This window comes from Micropterus dolomieu, unplaced genomic scaffold (assembly GCF_021292245.1).
Source record: "Micropterus dolomieu isolate WLL.071019.BEF.003 ecotype Adirondacks unplaced genomic scaffold, ASM2129224v1 scaffold_152, whole genome shotgun sequence".
Lineage (NCBI taxonomy): Eukaryota > Metazoa > Chordata > Actinopteri > Centrarchiformes > Centrarchidae > Micropterus > Micropterus dolomieu.
This window is the reverse complement of record NW_025744145.1, coordinates 48,573-76,397: the sequence shown is the minus strand read 5'-3', so window position 1 is coordinate 76,397 and position 27,825 is coordinate 48,573. Positions and strand designations below refer to the sequence as shown.

At 41.1% G+C, this 27,825-nt stretch overlaps 2 protein-coding genes and 1 long non-coding RNA gene across 6 annotated transcripts in view; 2 read left to right on the top strand and 1 right to left on the bottom strand.

Moving 5' to 3' along the window:
* The window catches only part of arhgef25a (Rho guanine nucleotide exchange factor (GEF) 25a), a 45,207-nt gene extending 31,204 nt beyond the window's left edge, over window positions 1-14,003 (bottom strand). The window contains exons 1-2 of one of the 3 annotated variants that reach the window (XM_046043267.1): window positions 13,440-14,003; window positions 12,251-12,389 (exon numbers count right to left, since the gene is read on the bottom strand). In XM_046043267.1, coding sequence (XP_045899223.1) covers window positions 12,251-12,389; window positions 13,440-13,535 — 235 coding nt within the window. In that variant the 5' untranslated portion in view covers window positions 13,536-14,003. Of the gene's footprint in view, window positions 1-2,881; window positions 3,419-12,250; window positions 12,390-13,439 lie in introns of those variants that run through there. The other 2 variants (XM_046043268.1, XM_046043270.1) reach the window with 2 other exon arrangements.
* LOC123967223 lies at window positions 7,305-8,555 on the top strand. Its single transcript, XR_006824211.1, has 2 exons — window positions 7,305-7,371; window positions 8,204-8,555. It is a non-coding gene; the product is annotated as an uncharacterized LOC123967223 (long non-coding RNA).
* Window positions 14,004-21,169: 7,166 nt separating the features above from the next.
* Window positions 21,170-26,942, top strand: ankrd33aa (ankyrin repeat domain 33Aa). 2 transcript variants are annotated; one of them, XM_046043278.1, is made up of 5 exons: window positions 21,170-21,296; window positions 22,847-23,164; window positions 23,317-23,446; window positions 23,537-23,677; window positions 24,309-26,942. In XM_046043278.1, the coding sequence occupies exons 2-5, from the start codon at window positions 22,907-22,909 to the stop codon at window positions 25,130-25,132; spliced, it is 1,353 nt and encodes a 450-aa protein (XP_045899234.1). In that variant the 5' UTR covers window positions 21,170-21,296; window positions 22,847-22,906; the 3' UTR covers window positions 25,133-26,942. The 2 variants fall into 2 exon arrangements, with proteins under 2 accessions (XP_045899234.1, XP_045899233.1); XM_046043277.1 differs by lacking the exon at window positions 21,170-21,296 and adding an exon at window positions 22,291-22,363.
* The last annotated feature ends 883 nt before the right edge of the window (window positions 26,943-27,825 follow it).

Sequence of the window (27,825 nt, the reverse complement as noted above, 5' to 3'; positions counted from 1 at the left end):
TCCCAACCCTCCCCTCCCCTCCCCTGCCCTGCCCCTACACTCATGTTTATATATTGTCTTGTATTTCCTCCAACTCGATTTTTTGTCCCTTCTTGTCAGTCCTTTAATAAACCTGCAACACACACATTACAATAACAAACACCACCCCTACGCACATTCACACATTATCCTGCTTAGCTAAGGACTCTTTTTATTGCTTGTGCTCCTGTTTCATCACACAGTAGTGTGCAGTCCCTTTTTTGCATAAAAGTAAATTGGTTAGAAGAAAGACTGACAGCCATCTTGGGCAAGTCATTAAGTCTGAGTGACAGCAGCTGAAATTACTTCAAGTATAGTCGTTTGTTCACTGATTGCTTCATGTGAATGTGTAGATCTGAGCCGGGTAAATGTGGTGTGACATAATGGCATACTGTACTGTGTGTCATCATCCAGCATACAAGTAAGTGTTATTATGCCTAAGTAGGGAATTAATCATGCAGTGCACTATAATTTCCTCTTATGTCAGAGGAGTGGCTTTTTAGAGTCAATGAACGGTGTGGACACATTGTCAACAGTTTTGTATGAGACAATGGACCAAGACAAGCCTGTCACTGAGATAAAAATGGCTACAAAGAGATTCTTTGTTTGCTGTTGATATCAGTCACGTTAGAAATTTGGCAGCTCACATTGAGCCATTATTTTGTATTTTGACCCTGATTATCTCAGCTTAGAGAAAGCAGTCACCACCTCAGCTAGTGTTTTATAAAAATAAAAAAAGACCTTCTACAGTCAAACATCAACATTATTTGATACTGCAACATGCTTGACCTGCAAGAACATTGCCTTGGGACCGCCAAAAGTGCCGAGGGCCTTTGCTAGTGATGTCGGACCTTTTTTTTTCTATAAATACCACAACTGAAACAACATGGTCAGTTTAGCTTGTGCTCCCGTCGGACAAGTTCCTGGATGCAGAAAGACACAGTAGATCAGTTTGAAAAGTCAAATGTATTGGATGAAATGTCAGAGAATGAACAGAGTTTAGATTAGATTTTTATTTTAAAGGAGAGAAAGAGTAAGTGCTATTAAAAAGTCTACCACAGCTGATGCTCCTCCCCTCCACATCATGTTAATTATAGAAACTGCTTCACAGTAGATGATTGGACAAAACTGCATATGAGCTCCTCAACGCAACATAGAAAAGTACTTTACATTCCATTCCATGTAATGAGGTTATATAGAGCAAACATCTTCAAATTAATTATTGTAGCTTTATAATGTGGCTCCCCAGAAGGGGTAGAGGTCTTATATTTCTCCTTGTAAAGTGAGATCAAGAGCTGTTTTGCTAACAACTGTAAAATACAAAATGTCTCATCTTGTCATGTTGGACCATAAACAGCCTCGTTATATGTTAAAGGTTGTTTATAGAAGTCTGTTGGATTGTTGGAAAAATTTATCCTACTGCATGTTTATTGAGATTTCTTTTAATAGCCTGATGTTTCATTTTTCCAATCCCCCACATGTTTATACATTGTGATCTAAGTGTGCGTGTATTGGCTGTGATAACAAGGTGCAGTGGGGAGTCTGCGGGCTGTAGAAAAGGAGAATATCCATTACATAAGAGATTAAACTGAAGGAATCTGAGGTATGTATCCAACAATGCTTGCCAATTATATGAAAGCCTACTTCATGAGCCCCCTTATGTACAGAGCCTCAGCAGGTAGGCCCACCGTCCATCCCTTTGATGCAGACTTCTAAAAGGGAACAAACACACAGCATAAACTCATATATGGCTTTTGTATGTTGTTTTAACTTTGCCTCCAAGCCACAGTGACAGGGGTCATGACCGATAGAAAAAACAGAAATAGAGATTTGATCCCCCCCCCGCTGTCAGCTAGACGTTACAATGAGTCCTGAGTTTTATAAACTCTAAAAAAATATATATAATAAAAAAAAGGGGCACAGCCTGTGGATGACGCCTGTGTGTGCGCTCACCAGCCTTGTTGTTATTACATATCATGCCACCCGCTGCTTTTACTCAACCACACTATTCAAATGGGCCGCTGCTATTCCTGCTGTACTTCATTACTACAAACCGGAGAGTTGGAGGGAGACCCACAGAGAGAGAGAGAAAGAGAGAGAGAGAGAGAGAGAGAGAGAGAGAGAGGGGAGATGACTGCTGTTTTGTTCAGCTCTCACTGTTTGGGATAGAGCAATGTTTCATAGTGGCTCAGTACCACCGTGTGTTTTACCCATCCACGTGCTGCACATACCCAACTGACACACACTCATCATGAGGAGGACACTTTCCAAATCCCAAACACACACACACACACATACCGTTTATTTCTCTTTCTCACTCGCCCTCTCTTTCCTTCTCTATTTTTAATGGAAGAATGTGTGGTGCGTGTCCTCTTTCCTGTTCCTCACTGTGTAGTCATCTGTTGGCAGGACTTTTTTTCCTCGTCCTACTCTGATGTGTGTGTGACACACATCTGTTGCTTTTTGCTGCAGGCGGAGAGAGCAGGCGAGAGGATTGAGGCTTACACTTTAAGCATTAGCATACGTTCGCAGGAATGGAAGGAGAGATAAGGGAGAGGTGGGTGGACATCTAAGAAAGTGTGGATGAGAAGAAGAGCGAATGCATGTGGAGGTATTAAATGGAAGGAGAGGAGAGGAGCAGAGTTATTGGAGTAATTGCTTCAGTTCAGTATGACCAACAAAACACACGCACACATACAAGTAACTACTCAGACATACACACAAACAGTCTCTCAAAAGCTTTTTTGAACAGTACAGTACCAACCTCAGGGCAAAGAAACTTAGACTAACAATGACAAGCTTGATAAGAATCAAACATTGTCTATGTGTTGTTGTCTTGTGTGTGCAAGTGTGTGGCACTGACCTCTGACTCGGGCATAACAGCAACCACACTTCGCCAGGACTTTACGGAACAAGTGTTGGCAGCCACAGCCTCGGTGGTGGCGATGGCGATGGTGGCCCCCTTTCATGCTGCTGCACCATGAGCAGAGGTGGGCATGGCCCGGCACTCTCTCACTTTCTCTCTCACTTTCTCTCTCTCTCTCTCTCTCTCTCTCTCTCCCTCAGCCTCCCTCTCTCACCCTCACACAAGCAGAGGTTTACTCCTCAAAGTGTAAATCCCCAAAAGGGTGTCCGTTGATCCTCCTCCTCCTCCTCAGTTGACTGCAGACAGACTTAAAGCCCACACATCCAGACCGAGAAGAAGAGAAAAAGAGTCCACAAAAGCAACAGCTAAGAAGAAATCCACACTCACAGGGTTTTTCAGCTGGCGATAAGCCAAGGAAACATTCCAGCGGCTTATCGCTATATTGAATGTGCTACCTTCCCTCTGTCTCTCTTGTTTCCCCTCTGTTTTCTTTTTTGGTGCTGAGCTCTAGCCTCTGTGAACTGCCTGGTCAAATGACAGACTAGGAGACTGCTTCGGAGAGAGAGAGATAGCGAGGGAGAGAGAGAGTAAGGGGAGGGGTGAGAAGGGTGGAGTCTGTAGCTCTAGTCACTGGCTCTTCCAGGATAAGGTTCCCACTCCCCTAATTTTCCCTCTTCCTCTGTTACACTCCTCTCAGCTGTTTTTCCTCTGCCTCCACTCCGCTGTCCCCAACTATCCGACTCCAGATGACATGCCACGCTCTCTGGTGTCCGCTCAGAGCTCGCCCTGGAAATAGTAACTCCCAGGTCTGTAATGATACATAATGCTATTTACAGAGGAGATGCCATATTGGGTTGAAGGTGTCATGTATTTTCCAGTAAGGCGACGGCATCAGCAGTGTCCGTAAGTGTGTTGTTACACTTTCTGGCAGTTAAAGAGTGTGTGTTCACTTCACGGATCACAGTGGGCTTTCCTGGCTGGGGCAGCTCCAAAATCGACTTCTGTGTTCATTTATGATCATGGGGCCATTATAGTGAGCAATTCATATTTCTTTGTGTTTTCATGGAGCGAGCAGGCAGTGCCAAAATTCACAATGTTGGCATTCTTGGTGTGTGTGTACGTGTGTGTGTGTGTGTGTGTGTGTGTGTGTGTGTGTGTGTGTGTGTGTGTGTGTGTGTGTGTGTGTAACACTAGTCATTTAGCCTGACAATTCATTGCAGTTGATTGTGGGGCAGTCTGACCATAGAAACCTATGGACTGAACATTGATGGAAAAATTGCCCATTACTGCAATTAGCAATTCCTGCTGCGGTGTGTGAGAAAGATAATACATGCGTCTGTGCGTATGTGTGTCTGAGACTGAATGAGTGTTCAGATTAGCATACACGGGCATTTGTGTCTGTTACTAGTCATGAGTGTGCATATTTTATGAAGGGGGTTGTGTGTCTCAAGGGGAAAACAACGCACTGTGTCTGTGTTTTTCTATGTTTTCCGGGTTGAACGAGATGTTTCCTCTACATGGTGTGAAACAAAGTGCAACTGGCTTTGAGGTATGTTTTCTTTCGTTTGGTGGGTGGGTCAGAAGAGTTCAATCAGCACCAACGTATAGGCTATATAAACCCTCCCGTATTAAAAAGGGAGTGCATTGCAGTGCTTTTATTATGAACTTCCAATCTTCATAAAGCTTCTCATCATCCAGGTCATTATTATGTTTCTTGGGTTTCTTTCCTAAATTGGTTTTATTGCCCTGGAAGCTGCAAAATACACACAAAGCATACCATATTTAGATGTGTGCTTTACATCAGAGCAGATTAAACCCACTCAACACTAAATTATGACTCATCAGCCTTCCTTACAGATGAGTCTGTTGAAATATCAGGAAGTATGGCAGGCTTATTCAAAGAAAACAACTCAAGACGTAACCAACAGAGGCAGGAAAATGGTTGCTCATTGTGAAATGCTGTCTGTTCTGAGACCCAATCAATTAGTTTCTGACCAAAAAATGACACTTCTTGGACCTGAAGCTGCTGAGTTTATGACTCAGTATGTCATCTCATCTCACTTTTGCAGCACTCATCACGCCATGCTCCTTTCATGCATTCTTCAAACAATCCGACTATGTGGAAATCACCACCTGATTACTGCAACAGCAACCAGACCAGAGGCCTGACCCCACCCACTCAGGTTCCTCTTTGGGGGCACCTGCGGAAAACAAGAGATGGCTGAGTATCGGCTGGCACTGAAACCAACAGGCATGCACACGTACACACATGCATGCACATCCCTGATGTGCACTGTCAGGTGCTTGAGTGGTTGACAGGGCTTTCTCTCCAGCATCCACCTCTCCACAGTGACAGGACGGTGGCAGACTTCTGTCAGTATGTTTCTATCACCTACAGGAGAAAGTTGGAGCTAACAGAGAAGCCTGGCTGCCTCACCCACTAGCCACTCAAGTAGACACACACACACAGCTGCATTAGACGTTACACTCTCACCATTTCTCTGTTGCTTAATCACAAACCTACAGGGTAAACTAAAGCAGCTATCACGTGTTAGAGAAGAAAGTTGTTGACTAAAGAGGGAAATCCCCACAATTAGAGATCTATTATCGATTCTCAGGTTCAATTTGCCATATGCAACACTTACACTTGCAGAGATACAGATAGATCACAATTCTTAGCCCTTTCCTCTCCCAGCCTCCCTCCATCTCTCCCTTGCTTTGCTTATAATGGATGCTTTAAGCAACTGTGATTGAAGGGGCAATTCACCAGAGGAATATTGAACAGTGCTGCTGAATGTCTCCACTTGTATGATGCTGATATGGCTGCCAAACACTGTCTAAGCATAGGAGTGCAATTCAAAGCGCATTGAGAAACAATGGGTTTGACAACAGAACAGAGGGTTTAAAAGAAACAAGATAAAAAGTCACCAAGACAAGAATCCGAGGGCAAAGTATTACAAATTGAGCTAACGCTGCCTGCACTATCACTCTACACAAACACAGGCTACACAGTGGAGAGATAATGAAGAATGCATTGCTGTTGAGATGCATTCAAAATGTATGAAGTGAATCTTTTCATCTGATCTTAACTTACAAGATGCCTGACTGTGTTTCTTCAAGGCAACCAGTAGGGGGCATTTGTAAACATGAACATTTTGTTTTATTAGGCTATGCTCTCATTGATCAATATTTTCTGCAAGAATAGTATGACAAATGTTTGGAATATAGAATATTTTCCCAAGGAACAAAATGACATTGTTATAATAACACAGAATGGCCAAATCTGACGTGTATATTAAAGCTTCATTTTTGTGACTGAGAATCTTATTTCTGTGTATCAGCACCTACAGTATCACTTTCTCAATATGGCATGAAACCTTTGAATAAATAAACACTGAAATTGGCCCAGGAGACATGTACAAAGCCCTGAATGCTTACAGAAAAATGGAAAGAAAATGTTCCTCCCCTGGCTTGAAGGGTGGAGCAGGTATGTGAGGTGAGGAGTGCATTAACACCCATTCATCTCCCTCCTTTTATCTCCTTCGCTCCCTTACTCCTTCCCTCTCTCTCCGTCTCCCACACGACACACACACACACACACACACACACAGAAAATATGATTCATCCGCACACGTACTGCTGGTGCACATGTGTACAGTGATGTGTGAGTGATGATAAAATCTAGTAAGTGTACGTTCACACCAGACTGGATGTAAAGGCTTGTCAGAAGATAAGCACGCTATTAGATGGATGTGTGTGTTTTCATCTGAGCCAAGCCAGATCAACAGGGAGAGTGTATCATCTTTCTATGTATCAGTGAGATCTGTATCCGAGACAGTCAGTCACATTTAGGAGGCTTGTTCAGAGAGGAATGTCGAGTATGATTTATGAATGTGAATCCGCACATGGAAATGCAAATTATTTCTTTTGTAGTGACATTCTTGGAATAGAGATATTGTAAACACAATACACACTGCTGGAGTAAAAGCATTCATAATGTACAATATAGTGTAAAAGCACTTGAACAACAGAAGGCACAGGCAAATACACAGGATTCATATGACATAAGCGTGCATGCTAATAGCTACAGCAAGTCTCATTTCAGCAGATATGCAGTTGCTTATTTGCAGCGCGTTCCCCAACCCCCTACTGACATTAGCCTCTTTTCACCCCATCAGCCAGCTGAAATCCTGCCAAAATATGCTCTATTTCATTTTCCTTCCTCCCTCTCCCTCGCCTTTTCTCCCTTAACTCCTCTCTCTCTTTCCTCCTCCCTTCATCTCTCAGCTGAGCGCCAATTAAGGCAAACTGGCAATCTGGACAAGGGGGAGGTTTTGGTTTCTGGCTGAGGTCCCATCATGGAGCAGAAGCCACAGAGTAACTGTCTTGTTCTCTTCTCTTCTGTCCTGCTGGTCTGCAGCGAGCTGGTGTTTTTGTCCAATTAGACTACTACGCTGCTGGCTGGCATACGCCAGGGAGACAGACAGGTGAGTTACGCTGTGCATGTGTATGCCTGCATGTGTGTGTGCACTTTACTACTAGTTACTACCCAGTACCTCCCACTGTTATACCTCCCCATGCAGTGCAGCTCTCAGGCGGCAGGAGCTCTGCTCTACACAGAGGGGAGGTACACCACCTGTGGGAATTTGTTTCTCAAAACATCCACAATACTCACTTACCACCCACAATTACGAGCATACACACAAGACAAACTTTGTACTCACACAGATTCACACAAACACATGCTCCTTACCGACTATTCCTCATCCATCCCCTCTTTTTCCAACAAACATGGGGATAGTAAGCTAGAAAATGTCCTCCCCTACCTGACCAGCAGCCTCCCTCCCTCTCTTTATCTCTCGGGAAATGGTCTGTGAACCTTGCTCTACAAGCGGCCTGCTAGCACTGAGACTCTGGGACTACTGCTGACTGTGTTCAAGGCTTAAGCCTGAGCTGAAACGCCACCCAAAGGAGAAAATGTTAATTAAACAAAAGCAAACCCAGGGACCACACATGGAGGGACACTGCTGCTTTATCTTTGATTAATAAGTACTGAGGCCAGCAGTTTTACAGTCAAGGGAAAGCAATTTCTGTCGGAAAAATAGATTTAGAGATGGCGCTTCTGCTACATTTAAATACAGTCTGAATCAACCTTAAATAAGCTAATAAAATTGCAAATGAGTAGTGCTGATTTTTGTGAGTGTGCATGGCATGTTTGGGAGCACATAAGTAAACTAATGTGTGTGGATACATGTATGTGTTTGCACATATGAGAGCCTGTAACACTGTTTGTGTCTCCATCTGCCTCCTTGCTTCCAGGTCAGTCTATGGTCTAAATGCCAGCTGTGCTGTGGAGCAATGGCCTGTGAGATTGACCTGCCTGACCTACGCCTTCTAGCTAGCCCTGCCTGACCCACTTTGCTGAAACACACCAAGAACTTCTACAACTTACCTCTACAAAAATACACACGTGAAATACTTTTTTTGAACCTAATTATTCATGTAAGAAGACATGATTCACATGTGTGGGGGGCAACACGGTGGCAATCTTTCACCACACAGTCATCCTGCCAGGACAGCCCACATACGTTTTTGCTTAGATGATAGACCTTTGATCCTCAATTCATTAAAGCAGCTATAATCTAATAAAATAATATTTTATTTATCAATATTTTTAACAATGTAACAAATCACTGTGAAAACAGCACGTCAATATATAAGGATCGGTTTAGTGATGAGCCCACATAGAATTATGACCTGAAACTGCAGCTCCCCTCTGCTTTATGGAGCTTTATAGCAAGTTTTAGTTCAATGTTTAGCTGTCAGGCCCACAACTTCACCGTTTTGGTTCACTTTCAACACTCTCAGCATCGTTTTCGGTCTCAGCAGGAAGCTTTTTTACAAAAACGCTCTACAAACCCACTATACTGTAGAGTACCTGCTCAGCACCAAACAGCAGACAGACACAGTTAGTGACCAGCTGCTGAACATAGTGGAGCATTTAGCAGCTAAAGAGCCATATATTTCAATTGTCAGAGACCAAAAACAGAGCTAAAAGGAGAGTGAGTATGAACTTACATTTACCAGGTGGTCAGAAACAAGACTCCAAATGAATAAAAATGTTGCTACCTAACTGTTGGACATATAAATAAGCAACTATTAGCAAACAAGTTTGCCATGTCAAATGAAAAGGCTCAGATATAGGTGAAAGGTGTAGATAACCCAATCAGGACTGTTCTTTGTCTATTGTTTACAAGAACATCAGGGGTACATTGCAAAACATACATGAAATATCAAACCTTCTTGCCATCACACACAAACACAGACAGTACTTGGAGGAGCTTTTCATGTATTTATAATTCATAATGTATGAAGTCATCTGACACAGTATACATGTTCTCCACTACAACAGAAGATATGTGAGATACGATAATTGTGTAAATAAACATACATCCACCTGCGTGATTTCTGGCCCTTACAGTACAATATGATGCAACATCAGGTTGATCTCTGCCCATTTAAGGTCACTCACACGCAGTTCAGTCCCAGGGTCCTCTGGGATCAGCACTTGTCCTCAGATGGCACACACTCCCAGCTAGACACAAAACCCAATATGGACAAGGGCATGCATTTTCTACATAGTTTTCCTCACACCTACTCATGAATATGGTTTTCCTTCCAAATCCATTCATTATTTCAGGATATTCTTTGTAAGAAACTGTCAAAAGCGAAGGGAAAAGATTTTTTTTTTAATACGGTAACTTTTCTTATGCGTTGACTGTGAAGAATTTATGGTACATAGAGTATTATGCAAACGTTCTTCATATTATGTTCCCATGAATTTCCATCATTACATCTGCATGTCTCACAGAATATCATGTTTCCTATAAATAACGCAATTCGTTGGCGTAACATTTTCTACACTAATAATAAGCATGTGTTTTAAGTTGCAAAGGATCACATTTAAAGTTAAATAGAGACATGCATGGTGTGCCTGTTATTTTTACTGGTTCAGGGCAGTTTCCTGTTGATGTGGCTTTATGTATTTTACCTTGAAAGAGTCAACATCGTAAAACACACATGGACATCCATCACTGATCAGTGTTATGAAACAGACACTGTAGACTAATATTGTCTGGGGACATGAACTATATGGCTGGGAGTCGAAGCAGCCAAGAGAAAAAAATTAATGAGATTTGAGAGAAATATGATCAGCAGCTTTGTGTACTTAGAGGGGAAGTCAAGTTTAAAATACCACTGCTGAAGACATTGCTTTGAGAAAAAAGGTGATACATAGGGGACTGGAGAAGAAAAGAAGGGAGACAAGAGGGAAAACAAAGAAGAATGATCAGATGAAAAGAGAAAGACAAACTGTTGTAAGATTCATTACCAAGGAGGGGGGCAGAAGAGCAAAGTAAGCTGGAATAGAGAAATAAAAATGAAAGAATGAATTGAAAAAAGGATCTGATTTTGTGGAGGTGGCAATGTCCTGTGATTCCTGCAAAGCCACTAGCAAGCATCATTTTTCTAACATATAACAGATGGCCCCTTATGGCCCTATGAACCACTTCTTCAAAGAATGCAAGGGCCTCTCCTCTTTTCCCTTCCACTCACACAGCAAGAGATGGAAACAAAACTATGACCTCTGCCAGTCAAACCATGGCTAAATGTAATCACGTGTACATGTTTGAAGAGTGCCTTAAATAACTCTTATTATGTTAATTAGGGTAATAATCATAAAAAAATAGTTTTATATGGCAATTGTGTTACGTTAAAAGGAAATTCAGTGCAAGCTAAAAGCTCATTTAAAACTGTAGAAAATATAATGATACAATTTGTGCTTTCGGTGATTGCATAAAAATGTCCACCTCATTAACCTTTCAATGTTTGGTGTTTGTCTTCTAGGTTGCCAAGCCTGTTAAATGACGCATTAAGATAATGGTTGTAAATAGTGTATCTAATATATAAATATATAGTGAAGAAATGTAAAATTTTATCACCTCAACCATAAAAAGTAAAGGCGTTGTGAGGATTACTGTATGCAGCAAGATCATATGCTGTGTCAGATTTTGATCAAATTAAAAGTGTTCATTTGGACAATGAAACCATGAACTTTGATATTTCATAATGGGAATTTTGTGATTAATTTAAATTATGGAGAGCCAATACAAGCCTACAATTCTTCTCACCCAGCCCAACTCTGGGCCACAACGCCGACATCTTGTTTTTGTGGCTCAGATGTTCTTCTGCTTTGTGTTTCATTGATTTTCCATCCAATTTCCCATCCGGAGGAAATTGGGATATGCAAAGCATCTTGTCTGGAACTGGAATAAACAATCTCCCTTTTGGTCATCGTCCCTCCACATGGCCCTGAATAATGCATTTCTTTACTTTTTTGAACGCTAAAATAATTTAAGACAGCGCACTCCATCCGAGTAAGACCATTACAGATAAGCATCGCTGACAACTTCCTCTGGCCTCGCTCACACCCCTTATGTACGCAATGTACTGTTCTGCACAACAGTTAGTGGTCCAGCCACATGGTACACACCACCAAACCCCTCATATATACACACACACTCCCTCTAACCCAAACCCAGACCCAGCTACAAAGCTCCTTTTGTTCCATTTCACTCAAGGAAAATGGCAATGCACGCAACCCTTTCACAGCAAAATCCGAATAAATGCAATCAACAGGGTTGGGGCGGAAAGGAAAGGCAGGCAGCTGAACATGTTTTCTTGCCCCATCTGGAAAGTGTTGCATACCCATACACACAAGAACTCTTTTTCTCTCACACATATTTATGTATGGTACATTACAGCTAAGCAATTTTCTGCTATCAGTGCTATTAGGGGATACAATGTGTGGAGTTTAATAAGAGTAAACTACGAACACTCAGGTGACTCCAATCTGTTTCTTTCCCTGAAGTTATTACTGCCTAATGACCACCATCAGATATGGCAGATGGGACTCAGGCCTGTTTTTATCCTAACTTTGCATATGGCTAGCATGCAAGGTTAGGCTAAGCTGAAACTAAAGGCCTGGGCGGTAGCTCACGTCACACGTACTCACTTAGAGATTCAACATAGTTAATTTATGTCATCTTGAAACAAGAAATCATTACCGTATATATGTCAACAGCAACACAGATTGTTGCCAGGAAGGGCTGAGCAGGCTATTTTAGATGTCACTGCGTAGCAATCTAAGATGTTTCACACAAAGAATCCAAGCTGAGTCTGGATATTTGTGTGCCTGTGAGTCTCTAAGCTCCTGGTTTGGTGAGGGCCAATGTTTGGACTATAGTATTGTGCTTCTGGGGTCACAAAATGGTCTGTTACGCTCAGTGCAGCCCTTTTAGGTCTTACCTGTTCTTTCTTGCCGCTCTGGGTTTTCTGTAGTAGTGGCCTGCTGCTCCCACTCCAACCTCTCTGGCTCCCACTGGCCCTGCACAGGCCCCTTTTCTTCCTCGCTTAATGGGAGGTCCGCCTCACCTCCCTCTGAGAGCTACACACAGAGATGCCTTTGTCAGCAGTGGAGCTCTGCTCTCAGGAGGAAGTGATGGTAAGATTGTACTTATGGTCACATAACCACAAAACATTATACCAGTGGCTGTTTTTTTCCACTATTCCCTGCATCGTTTTCATCCTTTTCTCCATTACACACTGAACAAGAATGCAGTAGAAATGGTTGAGATCCAACTTTTTGCCACGGAGCTTGGATAAGAGCTGCCTCTCAGAGAGCACTTTCAATCTTTATTTGAGGCCAAGCAGCACCAGAGTAGAGGTTAATAGGGGCAAGTGGAGTTATCAATCCAAACCATCTGCCAGGGAGGAAATTATTTGTCGTGATAAATATTTTTCAAAAAAAACGCAGAGTTACAAAGAGAAACATATTTGGACCTTTTGGTACACTCATCTGCATGTGTGATTTTCCAGATGTTGTGCGTAAACCTCCATTCACAGTTCATTAAATGCAACTTGTGTATGTGACGCCATTATGGTTTTGTAGATATGCATTTGAGGTGGATGATAAAATAGTATTTGCATTTTTATTTAAGAATAAAAATGTATGTGGCTGCCATAGATCCTTCCAACCAAGCAGAAAACACAATACTTCAGGCAACCTGATCACCTGTTAATCCAGACCCTTTTCTGTTTAAATGGAGACGTGTCTACGTGTGTACGTGAAAAAGAGAGAGAAAGGGAGGTTGAGGAAGATAAAGGAACGGAAGGAAAACAAATTTGCCTGCTTTATGGTCAGATGGTTTAATCACTGCTATTCTGCTTCCTGTTCCTGTAAAACATCCAAGATTCCTCCCAAGCACTGAACAGAGACTGGCAATCCTTCCATTCCTCTCTCTCTCTTCTCTCTTGCTTGCCCAGCTTGTCCATTTTAGGTTTACAGTTATGACACGTATAAAATAAACTTAGGCATATAATCATGAGAGATGAGCTGGACATTGCAAGTGCTGAAAAATACTTTCTTTTGGAATTTGTGCCTTTGTGCATTCATATAAGCAGCCAGTAAATACACAAACACAGATCTACAACTCACCCACTGTTGATTGGGCATGACCACGGAAGTAAGCACTTCAGCCATGGCTCCCAACATCTGGTCAGTGCGTCCCTGATTCTTCTGTAGAGCCTTCATTCTCGCCAAACAAAAACCCTCCTCAAATGATTCCCCCTCTGCTTTTGTGACCTTTGATCTGCAACTCTTACACAATCTTTTTTGCTCTCCCTGTGTCCTCTATCTCTCTTGTCCGCCTGTTTTCTGCTTCTTCAGCTTTTGTCGCACTGTGCCACAGTTTGGAGCTGAGCCACCGCAGCTCGCCTGGTTCCACCCTGACACACAGGAAACCTCATGTATATGAATAATTGATCCTGGAAGGCGAGGGGGGGGGTTTCTGTCTGTGCCCTTGTCTCTCTCTCACGTCCCCCAGTTCAGATACAGATGAGCTGACTTGAGGTGTCTCAAATACTGGCTTAGTCCATTGAAAATATCCACCTTGTACTCTCAATATAGGCTTCCCCAGGAAACTCAGATAGAAGATTTTCTTGGGCCTTCTTGAGGAGAGTCAACTGTCCTCTTCTTCATCATCCCTCTAAATCAGAACACTAGACAGTTTGGAAGTATTTCTCTGTGAGGCTGGACTTCTCCTGTCCTTCTGTCTGAAGCCTGAGCCGTGACTTCAGGAATGGGCACATCACCCTCACTGAAATCCTCCTTTCTTGTTCTTCATTGGCTATAGAAGACCACCCCCTTTCCCAAAACCTCTCCTCCTTCCATCATTCTTTCTCTTCTTTCACTTTTTCCCCTTCGTCTTCAATACCTGGATTTCTTTCCTCATCTCAATCTTTTCTATATCTCTCTCTTTCTGGTCTTTCTTTGAACTATCCTGGCACCCTACACTCTCTTCATCTTTGCCCAAGTCTCAGGCAGTGACACATGGATTGTGTGAACTCTTGAGCGGCAGGGCAGCCCCAAATAAGGTATGAACACACAGCCCATGAAGCTCAACTATTTTTTGAGATTTTTTGAGATTGCCACCAATTGCATACACATCTTACACAACTTATGCTGAACTACCAATTAATCAAACCAGATTAGTTTTTGTGGCTACTTGAAAGATGATTTGCTAGTAAATGTTAGAAGGCTTGCAACACTAGCAGTTTACTACCAGATTGACCTTGCAGGCCACGTGGAGAGCCTGTATCACAGATATGCAGTAATTGTGAATGTGTGTGAGTGTATATGCGTATGCATCTTGTAAACATTTCATTTCCACTGGAGAACACCATACATGATCAAACTTTATTCATGTTGTAGCCAAAGTAAACATTCAGTCAACAAGCCGGTTGTTTTCACCTATTATTAAGAATCAATTTGTATTAATATAAGCAGGTCAAGTTCAAAAACAATGATAACTGCTGGAGTTCAAACCCCTAATGATCATGTTGTTAAAATGTCAATTTCTAGGATGTTTAGAGTTATTTGAAAGTTTCACTTCAGCTTTTAAGAGAAACACATAAATCACACTTTCTGCACTGTCTAATTATATTTTTTGATCCTGGGTCGCATTCTTCCAAGAAAAAATATGAAGTTTAGACTTTTTTTGCACCATGCACATTACTTCTGTTGTGTGAATAAAATTCACAACTATGAGACAACTGTGAATGTGTAACTTGACAGTTTACATTATTGATATGCAAACTTTAACTGCACAGTTATAAACAATAGAAAAAAGAAGACGAAGAAAGAGGAGACACCACAGCACTTACAATAGACCTTTGAACTACAGCAAACATACAAAAAAGAATTGCATACTACACATGTAAAACCAGGTCTTCATTGGTAGTTTAATTAATAGATAAAGTAAAGCACCCTGGCATCAGGCAAATGTACTTTTAAATTCTGGCAACAATTGATTATTGTGCAATATTCTGGTTTATTCCATTCCAATACTACAATTTCTAAAAATTTAAATCCACTACAGCTCTCAACATTATCAGTACTGATCATTATTACTAATATTTATTCATCACAATTCTGTTACATACATCTGTACCCCGCCTTTTGCCCAAAGTCAGCTGGGATTGGCTCCAGTGTTGGTGTTGGTGTTTTACAGATGGATCTTCAATCTCTGGGCAGCTTGCCCAGAAATACAGCACTGTCCTTTTTGTTTGTTTGTTTTCTCCTTTGCTGTAATCATTATTTACTCACTATCTTAATCATTTTCTTTTCAGTTCAAAACACCATCACTTACATTTGTATTTTACATTTGTAACTGTTTGAGACAGTTCAGTATTTCCAGATTACAGACAATCCAAAATGTTTCATAAGACAAGGCACAATTTAGCCTTGTCTTGTTTGTGTTTTTTTCAAAAGAATATCAGGTACATTTTGGATAGCCAAGTCTCAGAGTTTTTAACCTCCACTGAGCCCAAGTGCAGCCTGGGATCCTCATGTGGTCCTGTTTTGGTCACACACAGTCTAGGCCAAGGGTGATTGAGCTTCTTCCATGAGAGCCTGAGCTCTGAAGACCTTCCCAGGACAAGGGTTGCCACGTTGGTACCTCACTTTAAATATTCCGTGCCTTTACACCATTTTACTGCGTTATTTTTCAGTTTTTATTATTCAGTCAGAGGTTTCAGTGATACAGAAACATGCCTAATACACAAAGAATTAACACACCTGAAGCCCCTGTTTAGTATGATGTAAAACATCACAAAACAGACAAAATGTCACAACTTGTTGGTGCAATCATTTCAAAGTCCAGATACAATGAACAAATATAAGGCAAAACAAATACAATATGGATATGAGACAGCAGAATTACCTGAAAAACATTTGCACCCATAAATAACATGATCATCCATTGTTAACAAAGGAGGCTATTACAAAACATCAGACAGACACAGTAATGGAGTAGGTTTTAAAGAGTCCAATGTACGAATCCAAAGAAATTCCCTTTGGCAGAGTTGTTTAATTCATATTTTATTGTTAATGTTAAATGTCACAAATCCATAAGGCAGAAATACAAAGAGAACATTAATAAAAGAGACTTGGCACAAGATTATCCTCATCTTTATGTCTGATGGTGCTTTTGTCTCCACTAATGTGTTGCTGTGTAAGGCTTCGAGAGTCAAATTATACTGTACATAGTCTCACAAGCAGAGCATTTAGCTTGCATTTAGCTTGCAGCTTTTAGATGTAGACAACATCTAAACCACCTATATAACAAGCCTTTATCACATATTAACAGGTAATAAAAACTTTATGGAAGTTTTTTACCAGATCACGAATGAAATTGTTGACCACACTTGAGAGGGTATTTGTTCTCTGTGTGTTTGGCATGCTCTGATGAAGCTCTGTTTGACTAGTAAATTGAGTGAATGCAATAGACAGAGACAATGCAATAGACAGTGTGTAGATGCTTTCTCTTTTCATCAACATTCCTTTGAAATTTTCTTTGAAAAGTTATGCTGATGTGGTGCCTTTATTGAAAATGGAATATTGATGACAAAGCCAGTTTTAATTTAATCTAAATTATCTATGCTTATTTATAAAGGACTGGCTGGACCAGTGCATGTTAGTAATATAAGTAATAAGCAAAGGCCTAGAAATATTTTGATCATAAATAAAAATACAGTGACAGCTTATATAAGAGGCAGCTCTCAGAACACGTCCCACAAATTGTTGAACGAACAAAATGACAATCATGAATGAAAAACTGTAAAGAATTGATTATGTTTCTTATATGCACAACAACTAAATGAATTAGGTCCTAGGATTGTAACTCTCCCTCTCTCAAAACTGCCACAAATTACTTGCATTTATGTGACTTCATTTACATTCCTCTCTGTTACTTTTCTCTTTTTTTTGGCATATGTGTTTTCATTTAGCCAAGACAGACTACTAAATTTCACTTATTTTTATTTTTTTTAAAGCACTGAAGCTTAAGCACTGAAATAATTAAAAAGTAACACTTTATCAGGGCATAGTACAATCGGCAGCAGTGAAGACTTCAGAGAAATTACTGGCAGAGGTGGAGTAAAGAACACTAACACTCTATGCTGCTTTCAACAACCACTTTGTCTTCATACAAAGTTTCCACATCACTCACATCAGCCATTAGCTCAAGGTCGAGACTGACTGTGGACACATTGAAATCACTTTATCTAAATCATGGCAGCCAGAAGAGAAGCCCACCAGCCTGTGGTGACCTTTGATTTGATGATGATGCACAAGTGACACATACAACCACTTTTGCCGCAGGCAGACACCAGACTTGCATCTACAGGAAGTGATGTTAACCTTCACAATTCACGTTTTTCATTTTGTCACATATTTCACTGACAGAAAATTTTGAAAATGTGATGAATTTTAAACTGTGCCTTAGGGTTCGAGTTGCTGAACATGAAATGCGATTGCTACCTAATAAAGGCATAACATGGGATGACAATGGTGCAGTGGATAACACACATGCCTAGTTGCTCCAGATGTGTGCTAAATATAGAACAATTGTAAGTCGATTTGGATGACTAAATGACAAATTAACATGCCCCACCTTTGCACATGAGAAACATTTCCATGGTGTAATTTGCAGCCCATGTAAATTCCCATGTGAAATATATGGGATTACATGTGAAACGTGTGTGCTCCACATGTTTTTCACATGTACGCTACATGATGCCACATGTTTCAACTTGTGTTTTTTCAACTAAAACGTTTTTTCTGCATGTCTTCACATGCGATCACATGTGAAGACATGGGAAATTCATGTGGTTTTTCTGCATTTCTTTGTAATAGAAATACGTAAACTCCTTTCCTGTGAATAAAACTACAAGAAATGTTGCAAAAACCTCACAATATCTGAATAGGTTTTGTATTTCTCTGTTGTGCCAGGGGGAACACAGTTATTGCTATATCCCCTTGCAGTTTCATTCCACTCCACATCCAGGCTCTATCTGTGTGCGCTACAATCTTTTTTAGTTAAAAAAAAAAAAATATGAATAATATATGCACTTACTAATTAGGATGCAGAGTGGGGGCCGTGGTGCTCACATTTTCATACTTCATACTTCATACTTCTGTACTTCTTTATGTTTCCTTGACCTAACCTAACCCTACCCCAACCCATAGCAAATTTTCTTTTGGCCCTCCTAAGGAAATGGTTTGAGTACTCCGGATCTGAACAAATCATTTCCTTAGTGCACAATATTTTTTACTCATGCCAAGTTCGCCCACTCTTGAGTCAAAGCATAAACACCACAAACGTAGCTCTGTTTCCTATTTACTTTCTTCCAATCACCTGATCCTGGGAGGCTTTTAAACGCTTTAGAACAAATAGCGGTGTGTGCATGTGTGTTAGTTGGGGGGGTGGAGGGGGGGGGGTCTTTTTTTGCCACATGGCTGGATATAATATAGCAGATGCTCCCAGAGTCTGAGGAAAGTGCTGGTAAGACAGGTCCTGCATAGACTGCCAACAATCTAATATTAGCTGAGCACAAGGCTGTCTTTAGAATCAGTCACTAAGCTGGCTAAACTTAGTTCATTGCTTCCCAAGCTTCTTTCCAAGTTATTTTGCTCTACCACTGACCTCTGCTGGGTACTCTGGTGTCTGGGGAAAAGTTGGACTGCCTTTTGCAGCAATGAGTGAATGACTGATTGCAGAATGGGGGGCGGAATAACTCTGACCCTAAAAGGAAAGTGTGAGCTCTATCAGGAGGTGGGAATCAGAACAAAATGTTCTTTAACTCATACATCACAGCAGTAATCGTTTGTATAAAACCAGTTAGATTTTTTTTAGATTAAAACAAACTGCTTCTGTTAAAGTGCGCTGTGTGTGCTGTGCTGCCCTCGTCTGGTAAAGTCGTTAGATTCTTGTGCATCTAAAAGGATGAAGGGAAACACTGAAAACACACACACTCCTACCCCACCCTGCTGTGCCCAACAGACTTCCCTTTCCTCCGTATTTCGTCCTATCAACTTCATTTCTGTTTTGGCCTTTAACAAGCTATAAATCTTTGGCCCCAAGCATGCCCTGTTTTCCTCTCCCTGTGTTTCATATCAATAAGGATTCAAAACCTACCTCAGGTTCTTGTTTTCAAGCCTTTTGAGTAATGGGCCAGGCTAGTGGGATGCTATGGGTCTGATCTGATGGTTCACACCCGAAAAGTCAGATTCTGATAAGGATTTGGCTGGGGAATTTGATGGGATTTAGTGGGATTATGTTGTTGGGAGGTGTGTCGGCTTCAGATGGGTGGTATCAACAACATGCCTCTGTTGGGTAACTCTTCAGAGCAGATCAGCAACTACAATTCTCAGGATCAAAACACTTTTGAATGAGTGTCCATTTTGTCACAGTGGCTTTACCTTTGCTCATTAATAGTGCTGTGTATTTGATAATAACTTGTTAACGTCATGTTCCACATGTAGGTTCAGAGTCAACAAGATGTTTGTATATTTGGAAGCGATGTAGACCGCAGCTCTAACCTAAAGTGAAGGTTTATGTTATGGCTATTTTAAACGTGAGCTGTCTGAATAGCTTGTTGAACTACACCACATAAACAAGGCTTGTGTCCAAGCACTGCATTACCCAGTTTGATCAGAAGGGGGAAGTCTGCATCTCTCTAAAAGAGAGGAGCTGCTGCATAACACAAGGCTACATTCACATGAACAAAGTCACAGATTGGCCCCACGCCAACTCAATATCAGGGTTAATCTGTTTACCTGCATCTTCGATGCCACGTGACTGAGTCTGTGATGCCATGAATAAACCTGTTAACACGATATTCCTGTCCACATATGGGATTCAGCACTCAAAAACAAAAATGTTGCGGTCACAGTTCAAGCAGGGGGCTTAAACCTATGTGAACCTCATTCAAACATCTTAGTCTGCTATTTGAAACCTGGTTATTTGTTTGCTTGGTATCTGTGTCAAGACAAAACTACGTTAAAAAATACAATTAAATTAACTACAGATGAAAATGTGGTACTAAAACAGAAAATATGTATGCTGTCCTTTGAACTCCTTCTGGACATGTTTAGCACAATTTATTTTAAGCAGTGGAGCAAAACTTTGCAGGTCTGCTTTGCTTTCTTAAATGCTTTAATGTGTAAGCAGATTTTGCAAATTAGCTGCTTGCCCCATCTTTTACAGTATCTGTGTGGGTGTACAAGGAGTTGTGTTTGCGTGTACAGAGTGTCCATGTGTTTCCATGCATGTCAGTGTGTGTCATCCCTGTCATGGGAATATTTACTACCAAAGCCCTCCTGGCTTAGAGTAACAGTAGGGTTACTTTGTTGTCCCAGCAAATGGATTTCCATGGGAAAACAGACCCAAGATGCTGACTCCCATCACAAAGACACCGAAATTATACAGCAGATTTGGGAGCCGTGGAATGATGATTCAGTCGCGGCACTTATTTGGACCGTTAGAGAGGTTTGCTCTGACACAACAGACGGGCACCAGAGAGCTGTGAATGGACAGAGAATGGACTGAGAGAGCTGTGGAGACAAGTGAGAGAAAGAGAGAGCAGACTCTGACAGACTGTAAGGGGAGTAAGGCTGGCTGCTGTCTGTTTCTTTCTCATAATCCTTAAATCTTCTATAATCAGGATGAGAGGGAGAGAGCATGTTGCCTGACTTAGGACAGCAGGGCCTATGTTGGGACCTGGACGGATTGCCGGCTGATGAGGCAACCTAACTGGCCAGTAGGAGAGATGGAGGGAGGGGGAAGGCATTCAGCTGGAGTCAGTTTGGGAAACTTAACCTTAGCAGTTTCTACCAAGAGCCAGCAGGAAGAGAGGAAGTCCAATATATGAGGATGGTTTATCTACCAGGAGCAAGTTCAAAAAGAGAGGAATAAAGGACAAGAGGACTAAACCATGACTGGATTGTTTTAGGGTGAGACTTTAGCTATTACTATGTTCTAGTATTGTCGCTTTGCTTTGGCACACATGGTTGCAGAAGAAGCTTGACCAGATTGCAAGGTGTTGCTCAGCAGAAAGTGTAGGTCACAATGGCAGAGTTAAAGTAGGAGCTTTCTATGTTTGTGCAGAAGGAGGAAGAGGGGGGAGAAAAATGTTTGCATGATAGTGAGCTTCAGTTTTTTTGCATGATACAGTGCTAGCAGGCACTTAACGAGAGCTTATCCAAAAGATGCTGCTGCTCTAAAACTTAGCATTAATTTATAATTCAGAAGGTACAAGGTACTTCTGTGCAAACAATCAACTGTGTGAATTTGTGCCTAGTGTTGATATGGCGTAGTGATGGAGGGCCAAGGCAGCTTGACGACTGAACCCCTCATTCCTCACTGGAGAGCAATCAAGCTCTTTCTCACTCTCCTTTACAACATTAAGAAGTCCATCCCATCCTAAGTCTGAGCCTCGAGAAACAGTGCCATGTTGGTTTCAAAATATACTTTAACAGACACAACATTTGTATGACTTGCCTTTGTATAATCAGTTCAGTTCAATTGTATTTATATAGCACCAAATTATAACATAAGTTATTGCTTATTGATTTAAAACCCCTGGATACCCCAGGGTTCTTGTTCCGCAGTGCAGTGTGACACGAATAAGACACCATGACAGATGCTGTCTCTAGTCTGGCCTCCCATTGCTTCCGGCACCATATGGCCTTTCTCAACCCAGTATACTCCTCCTTCTATGCCTTCATTCACATTACTTTCAGACTGAGCTTCTGCAGATGTACAGTGTTTCTTGACCATTTACTGTATTTATTTGTAGATATGTGTACATGTCTTGCACATTTGTACACATTCTGAGCATTAACCATCTTAAATATAGTGAAAATATTTGTTTACCAGAGTCATAATAACTACTCTCTCTTCTATTCTATAATAGGCTGAGCTGGCGAACAAACATTGGCAAAAAGCATATTATACAGTCAGCTTGCCTACCCTGTAAATCACAGACTTACAGATCATCCACTCTGACAGGAGGGCTGAGGTGAGGTGAAGCTCCTTATCGTCTTTAAGCATCATGCCTCATACTCTCAGGTCACCAGATCTATTTAACATTCTAACTTGAAAGGTGGCAGTGTTTTGTTGTCAGCAATGCAGTCATACTCGAACTAGTGTATGATGCTTATTTTGAGTAGAAATCTTCACAAAGCCCTACATGACACCAAACAAAATGTAATTGTAACAATATTCCTTTTGCACACAAATATTTTTACCAGCACCTTTCACATTAGGATAAGCACACACTTTTGAAGGCACATGAAATGGAACATAATATGTCTCTTACTGTTTTAAGAATTTTAGATGCTTATATTCGCAGCAAGTGACCACTGAGCACAGCATTTGTTCAGTAGCCATTAGGGCTATTCTCCTACCAGTGCAAGTGTATTACAGTTATCTAAATTAAATATGAGCTCTGATTGGGCCCATATGCAGTGTCAGTGATAACATTTAATACTTTCTATTTCAGATGTGGGTGGTGTGCAGCAGACCTGACACCTTGGTGTGATCCCAGGCAGAAGGGGGTCCAATGGCCACTGCAAGTTATGACCCCCACCTGGGCGAAGGCCCATCCGAGGACTCGGACATCCTCCTGGATGATTCTGATTCAGGGAGTCTACTTTCTGAAGACTCAGTCCTTCCTGACTATGAAAGGGACGAACAGCATACGGAGACGGCTAAAACGTTGTATGAGGCCTGCGCTAAGAACAACGCCGCATCCCTGCGCAGGATCATGGAAAGAGGAGTTACTAAAGACGAGGCCATGGAACTGGACATCAATGGCAGGGTGAGATGGATTTCATTTTCCTTTTTATCACACAAGAAAAGTGACTTTGACACAACCTGAGAAATGTATATATCTGTAACAAAAAAATGTTTAACGTAAAAGTAAACCTTGTTTAATGAAGGTGAATTTATTTCTACCTTGTTACCCCTCAGGATGGGCTAATGGTGGCTGTGGCCAATGGATACATAGACATAGTCACTTTGCTGCACACGTGTCCATTCATAGACATCAACCATCAAGACAATGATGGCAATACTGCCCTCATGATTGCTGCCCAGGCAGGTATGTCTGATGCCACATACAGCAGATTACCTCAACACTAGCCCAAAGTCAATCCTACCATATTGACATAAAGATTTTGTTTCAATCCAGGCTTTGTCACCATTCTAAACTATATCCTTAACTACTACTCTGGTGTGGACACTGAGGTCAGGGATCCCCGTGGCTTCACAGCCCTCATTAAGGCAGGCCTGCAGGGCAGAGAGGAGTGTGTATCAGCTCTGTTAATGCATGGTAAGACCTCCAATAAAATTTGCAGTATTTCTTATATATCTGGTGTGTGTGTGTGCACATGAACAATACATTCATTCAGAAACAGTCAGCCCAGATTCTTGGATTAGTGCAGACACCAATGCATATCTAATGGTTTACAGGGAAACCTTCCCTGAAAACCATATACCAAAAACTATAAATGTTATATACATGTGATACAAAGGGCGAACCAGGACATATGATCTGTGAACTAATCTGGTCTTTCTCTGGGCTGCCCAGATTAGTCCAGTATAAACTGTACAGGGACACATTTAGGATAGCACTATAAATATCCCAACCACATTCTATTTAAAGTTCAATTATGTCAGAGAGAGATTGACAACATTAGTCCGTCTGTCTGTATTGAAAGGCAAACTTGAGCCATTTGTAGATTAGAAATATATGTCTGGTGTTCTTGGATTTGTTCTAATGCCTTGACTATTCATTAAGTGATTGTCATAGTTTTTTAAACAGATCCTCCAATAATGGCTTTAATTGAATTATTACAACCAGATAGCATTGGATTTCTTCACATCACTTAACATCCAAAGATTATGACCTTGTTTCCTTGTTTCCACTGTGTTCTGTGATTTTCTCCCTTTCTCGTGTGCAGGTGCAGATATGAATGCAATGGACCTAGTCCAAGGGAGAGGTCTAAAGGATTGGATCCTTAGGACAGGAAGGTTTGAGACTTTTAAAAGACTACGGCACCTGCAGGCTCATCCTGTCGCTGAGCAGTTCTGTGAAAGCTACGTTCCTGAGTGGCCTGAGCTGAAGCAACTGGTAGCAAAGGCCACGGGCTCCAAAACAGCCAGTCAGAAGCTGAGGCAGCGCTTAAAAGACAGCCTTTCTTTCAGCTTCCCTCAGGACCCGCAAGAAAATGGGGTCATGGACCATATGGTGCGGATGACCACAAGCATCCACAGCCCCCTGGTAGTCACTGGTTGCCGTCCACTCTGTCCTTCCAGCCCCCCAGAGATTGGCAAGCGACGGTTTGCCGTTCCTGAACTGCTTGAAAAGCACAGTAGCAAGGAGCTGGAGGAGAGCACAGTGTCCCACATTAAAGGATCCATCACCTCATCTTCTCTCACTGCTGTGTCAACCACCTCTGTATCTCTGACCTCCTGCTGCCAGAACTCAGAGCGCAGGGAAAGCATGCCATCAGGTGGCATGAGAAGCTTCATTCCCCGCAGCATGGCACATAGAAACAGCATCTTCCCCTCAGGCTGTATTCCTAAGATTGAAGTGACAAAATCTGGGGAGCCCACTCCAAAGAAAGAGAAAAAGAAGAAAAGGCAGAAGGGCTACCTGGAGCCTCCGATGTGGAAGTACAAGGAGGCAAAGGAGGAGAAAAAGAGAGAGAAGAAGCTTCAGGAAAAGGAAAAAGAGCAAGAGAAAAAATCTAAGGGGTCCAAACGTTCATCAAGCAAAAAATGAGGCAATATTCTCTTTTCCTCAAGGAATTTCACTGTGATAATGTCATGCATGAGGGATGAGCATGTGACTACAATGACTCTAAAGCCAGTTTTAACAGAAGAAAAAGGGATTGTTTGGAAGTGAGCAATCAACAATTAAAACTGACTGATGGATTTGAACTTTGGATGGATTTTTTGGCTTAGTATGAAAAAGAGAAAACTGGGGTGACTTGAAATTGCTAGGTGTGATTTAATGCTCAGCATCTTTGCAATGCTGAAAATAACTTTAACCAAATGTTATTTGGTTTTGGTGACAAGTCTTAGAATGGCTTTTTCTTATTGCAACTTCTATCTGGTGGATTGGTCGAGTCCGTCTCTTGGGGATGCAAAGTTTTACTGATCACGGACACCTGCAATGACGTTATTTAATCTTTAAAAACACTGTCCATTTGTGAGGATTTTACCAATCTGTATATTGTGATCAGTTTCTAAGTAGCCTGTGGTATTCAACTGCAAGATAACCAAAGCTATAGCAAATATTGTATATACAGTATATGTGAGTGAATTTATGCAATAGTTATTTAAGAAGACTGTGCCCTCTTGCACCACCATCAGTCAAGAGGTAAACTCAGTTCAGGAAATCAACAATACATCTGATTTGCTCTGCTGACTGCCATCTAAATCTATACAAAAGTCACTAATGAGGCTGTCATCGGTCCAGAGTTGAGATCTCTTTTGAGAGCTCATTTTACCTATACACCAAACCAATGCTGCTATGTCAGATGCAGCGTCTGAAGGATGCTTTTATTCCACAGGGTTTTGCTACTTCAGACAGTCTGGCCATGAAGCACAAATAAGGTTGTTGGCAAAGATTCAGACACTGGGAGTGAATCATAGCAATGTAATACATTTTCCAATTATGATCAAAACTGCTCAGTCAGTAGACAAATCCTACAGTCCCTCAAACACCACTACCAGGGCAAAGTTAAAAAGTGATTTTTGAGCTTATAACTCGTGAGTGAGGCTCAAAATTATAATTCCTTGGTCAAAGTCCATTTTGTAGCCTTTTACGAATGAAATCAATCCCTATTTTGAATTTTATCAAACACTCAATTTCATTCTTATTCTGTAAAGGTTCTCTAATCCTCTGCACTTTCCACTGTATGCAACATGTAGCATCTACCAGATGCCTTTATTTTGTCTTTCTGACAGACTTTTAATACTCCATACTGTGTGACTGTTGCATGTGAATGATGTTACAGTGATAATACAGAAAAAAAGGAACTGAGCCATATCTGTGACATTTTGTCTGATCATGGGAAAAACTGCTCACTGGTATCCTCAGTCTGCCTGTGCTTAATGTACCATGTTTGATGGGCTTTTACTTTACCACCAGAATTGCCGCTTGCAATATTTTTTATACACCAATAGCAGACCTTACATCTGCAGAGGTACCTATGCACAGCAAAGAAACCTTTTGCACATAATGTTACTCAGGAAATCTTTTATTAATAATATGTGGAGCACTACACATTAAGCAATCTATCTGGGCAAGGCATTGGGCCATTTTAAAATGTTCATGGTACTTGTGTTAAAATCATAACTAATAACTCATACAGATGTAATTGCAATACATATTCTAATTACAACAAAATATATTTAAATGTGTTATCTAAAAAAAATCCTATTTAGATACTGTTCTTACAAAAATTAAAGACTCGATCCTGGGGTTGTTTATTATTAAGTGGAGGCCAGAGACTCTGAAAGCTCAGGTGTTCTACATCTTGTTAAAGTGTGAGACCGATAAAATGCGTGTTTGGTTGCAAGTTTGGAATAAATTTACTGACCTTCACGAGCGAGTTTGTTTTTCTTCAACGTCTTTACCTGATTTGGTGATCTAGTGAAAGTACCACCATACTGTGTTTGGTGTTGTTACATGACATAATACACACTTTGAAAGAACATTTTAAAGTTACCCCTTCAACACTGCAAATTCAACATTTCCTTAATAGGCATGCATGTGACTGATGAGCCTCTTGTCTGGCACGTAACATTGGTTACTCTTTCAAGTTACAAGTTACTTTGAGCTTCTTAAGGAAGCCTTTAATGCGATCTCGTGGCATGGGATGGCTTTTGAACCCTGCTCTGTAATCTTTTCATCCAATGTGCAGTATCATTACATAACAGCTTATTGACATAGAAGCAAAAAGGATATTTGGGTTTGTTCAACAATAGAGCATACAATTATTTCTATGAAAATAAATGTTTCATGCTGTAGCTGGTCATTCTAAGAGTAAAACATTGTCACATTTTATTTCAGTGTTGTGACTTCCTCTTCACAGGGGGGAACTTGGTGACTTGAGGTCAGCTCTACAATAAATAGCTCTCTAGAGTTCAATGAAGAAACACACTAGACTTTAACATTGTCTGTGGACTGTAAACACATATCCTCATACAGTTGCAACACAGCCTGGAGCAGATTGTGCAGATTTTGACCTCTGAAAATGAGGTATCAGACTGTGAAGCACAAATATGACTAAAGTTAATATTACAAACTAAATTTATGTGCTGTGTGTTACGTAGTCCAGAGCTAAAATATTGACTATTCAATAGTATTCAAGTAAAACATGTCTTATCTGTATTGCGTTTTTTGCTTCTGACAAACTGACAGGATGAAAAATGTCTGTTGGATCAACATGTCCTTTACTCAAGATG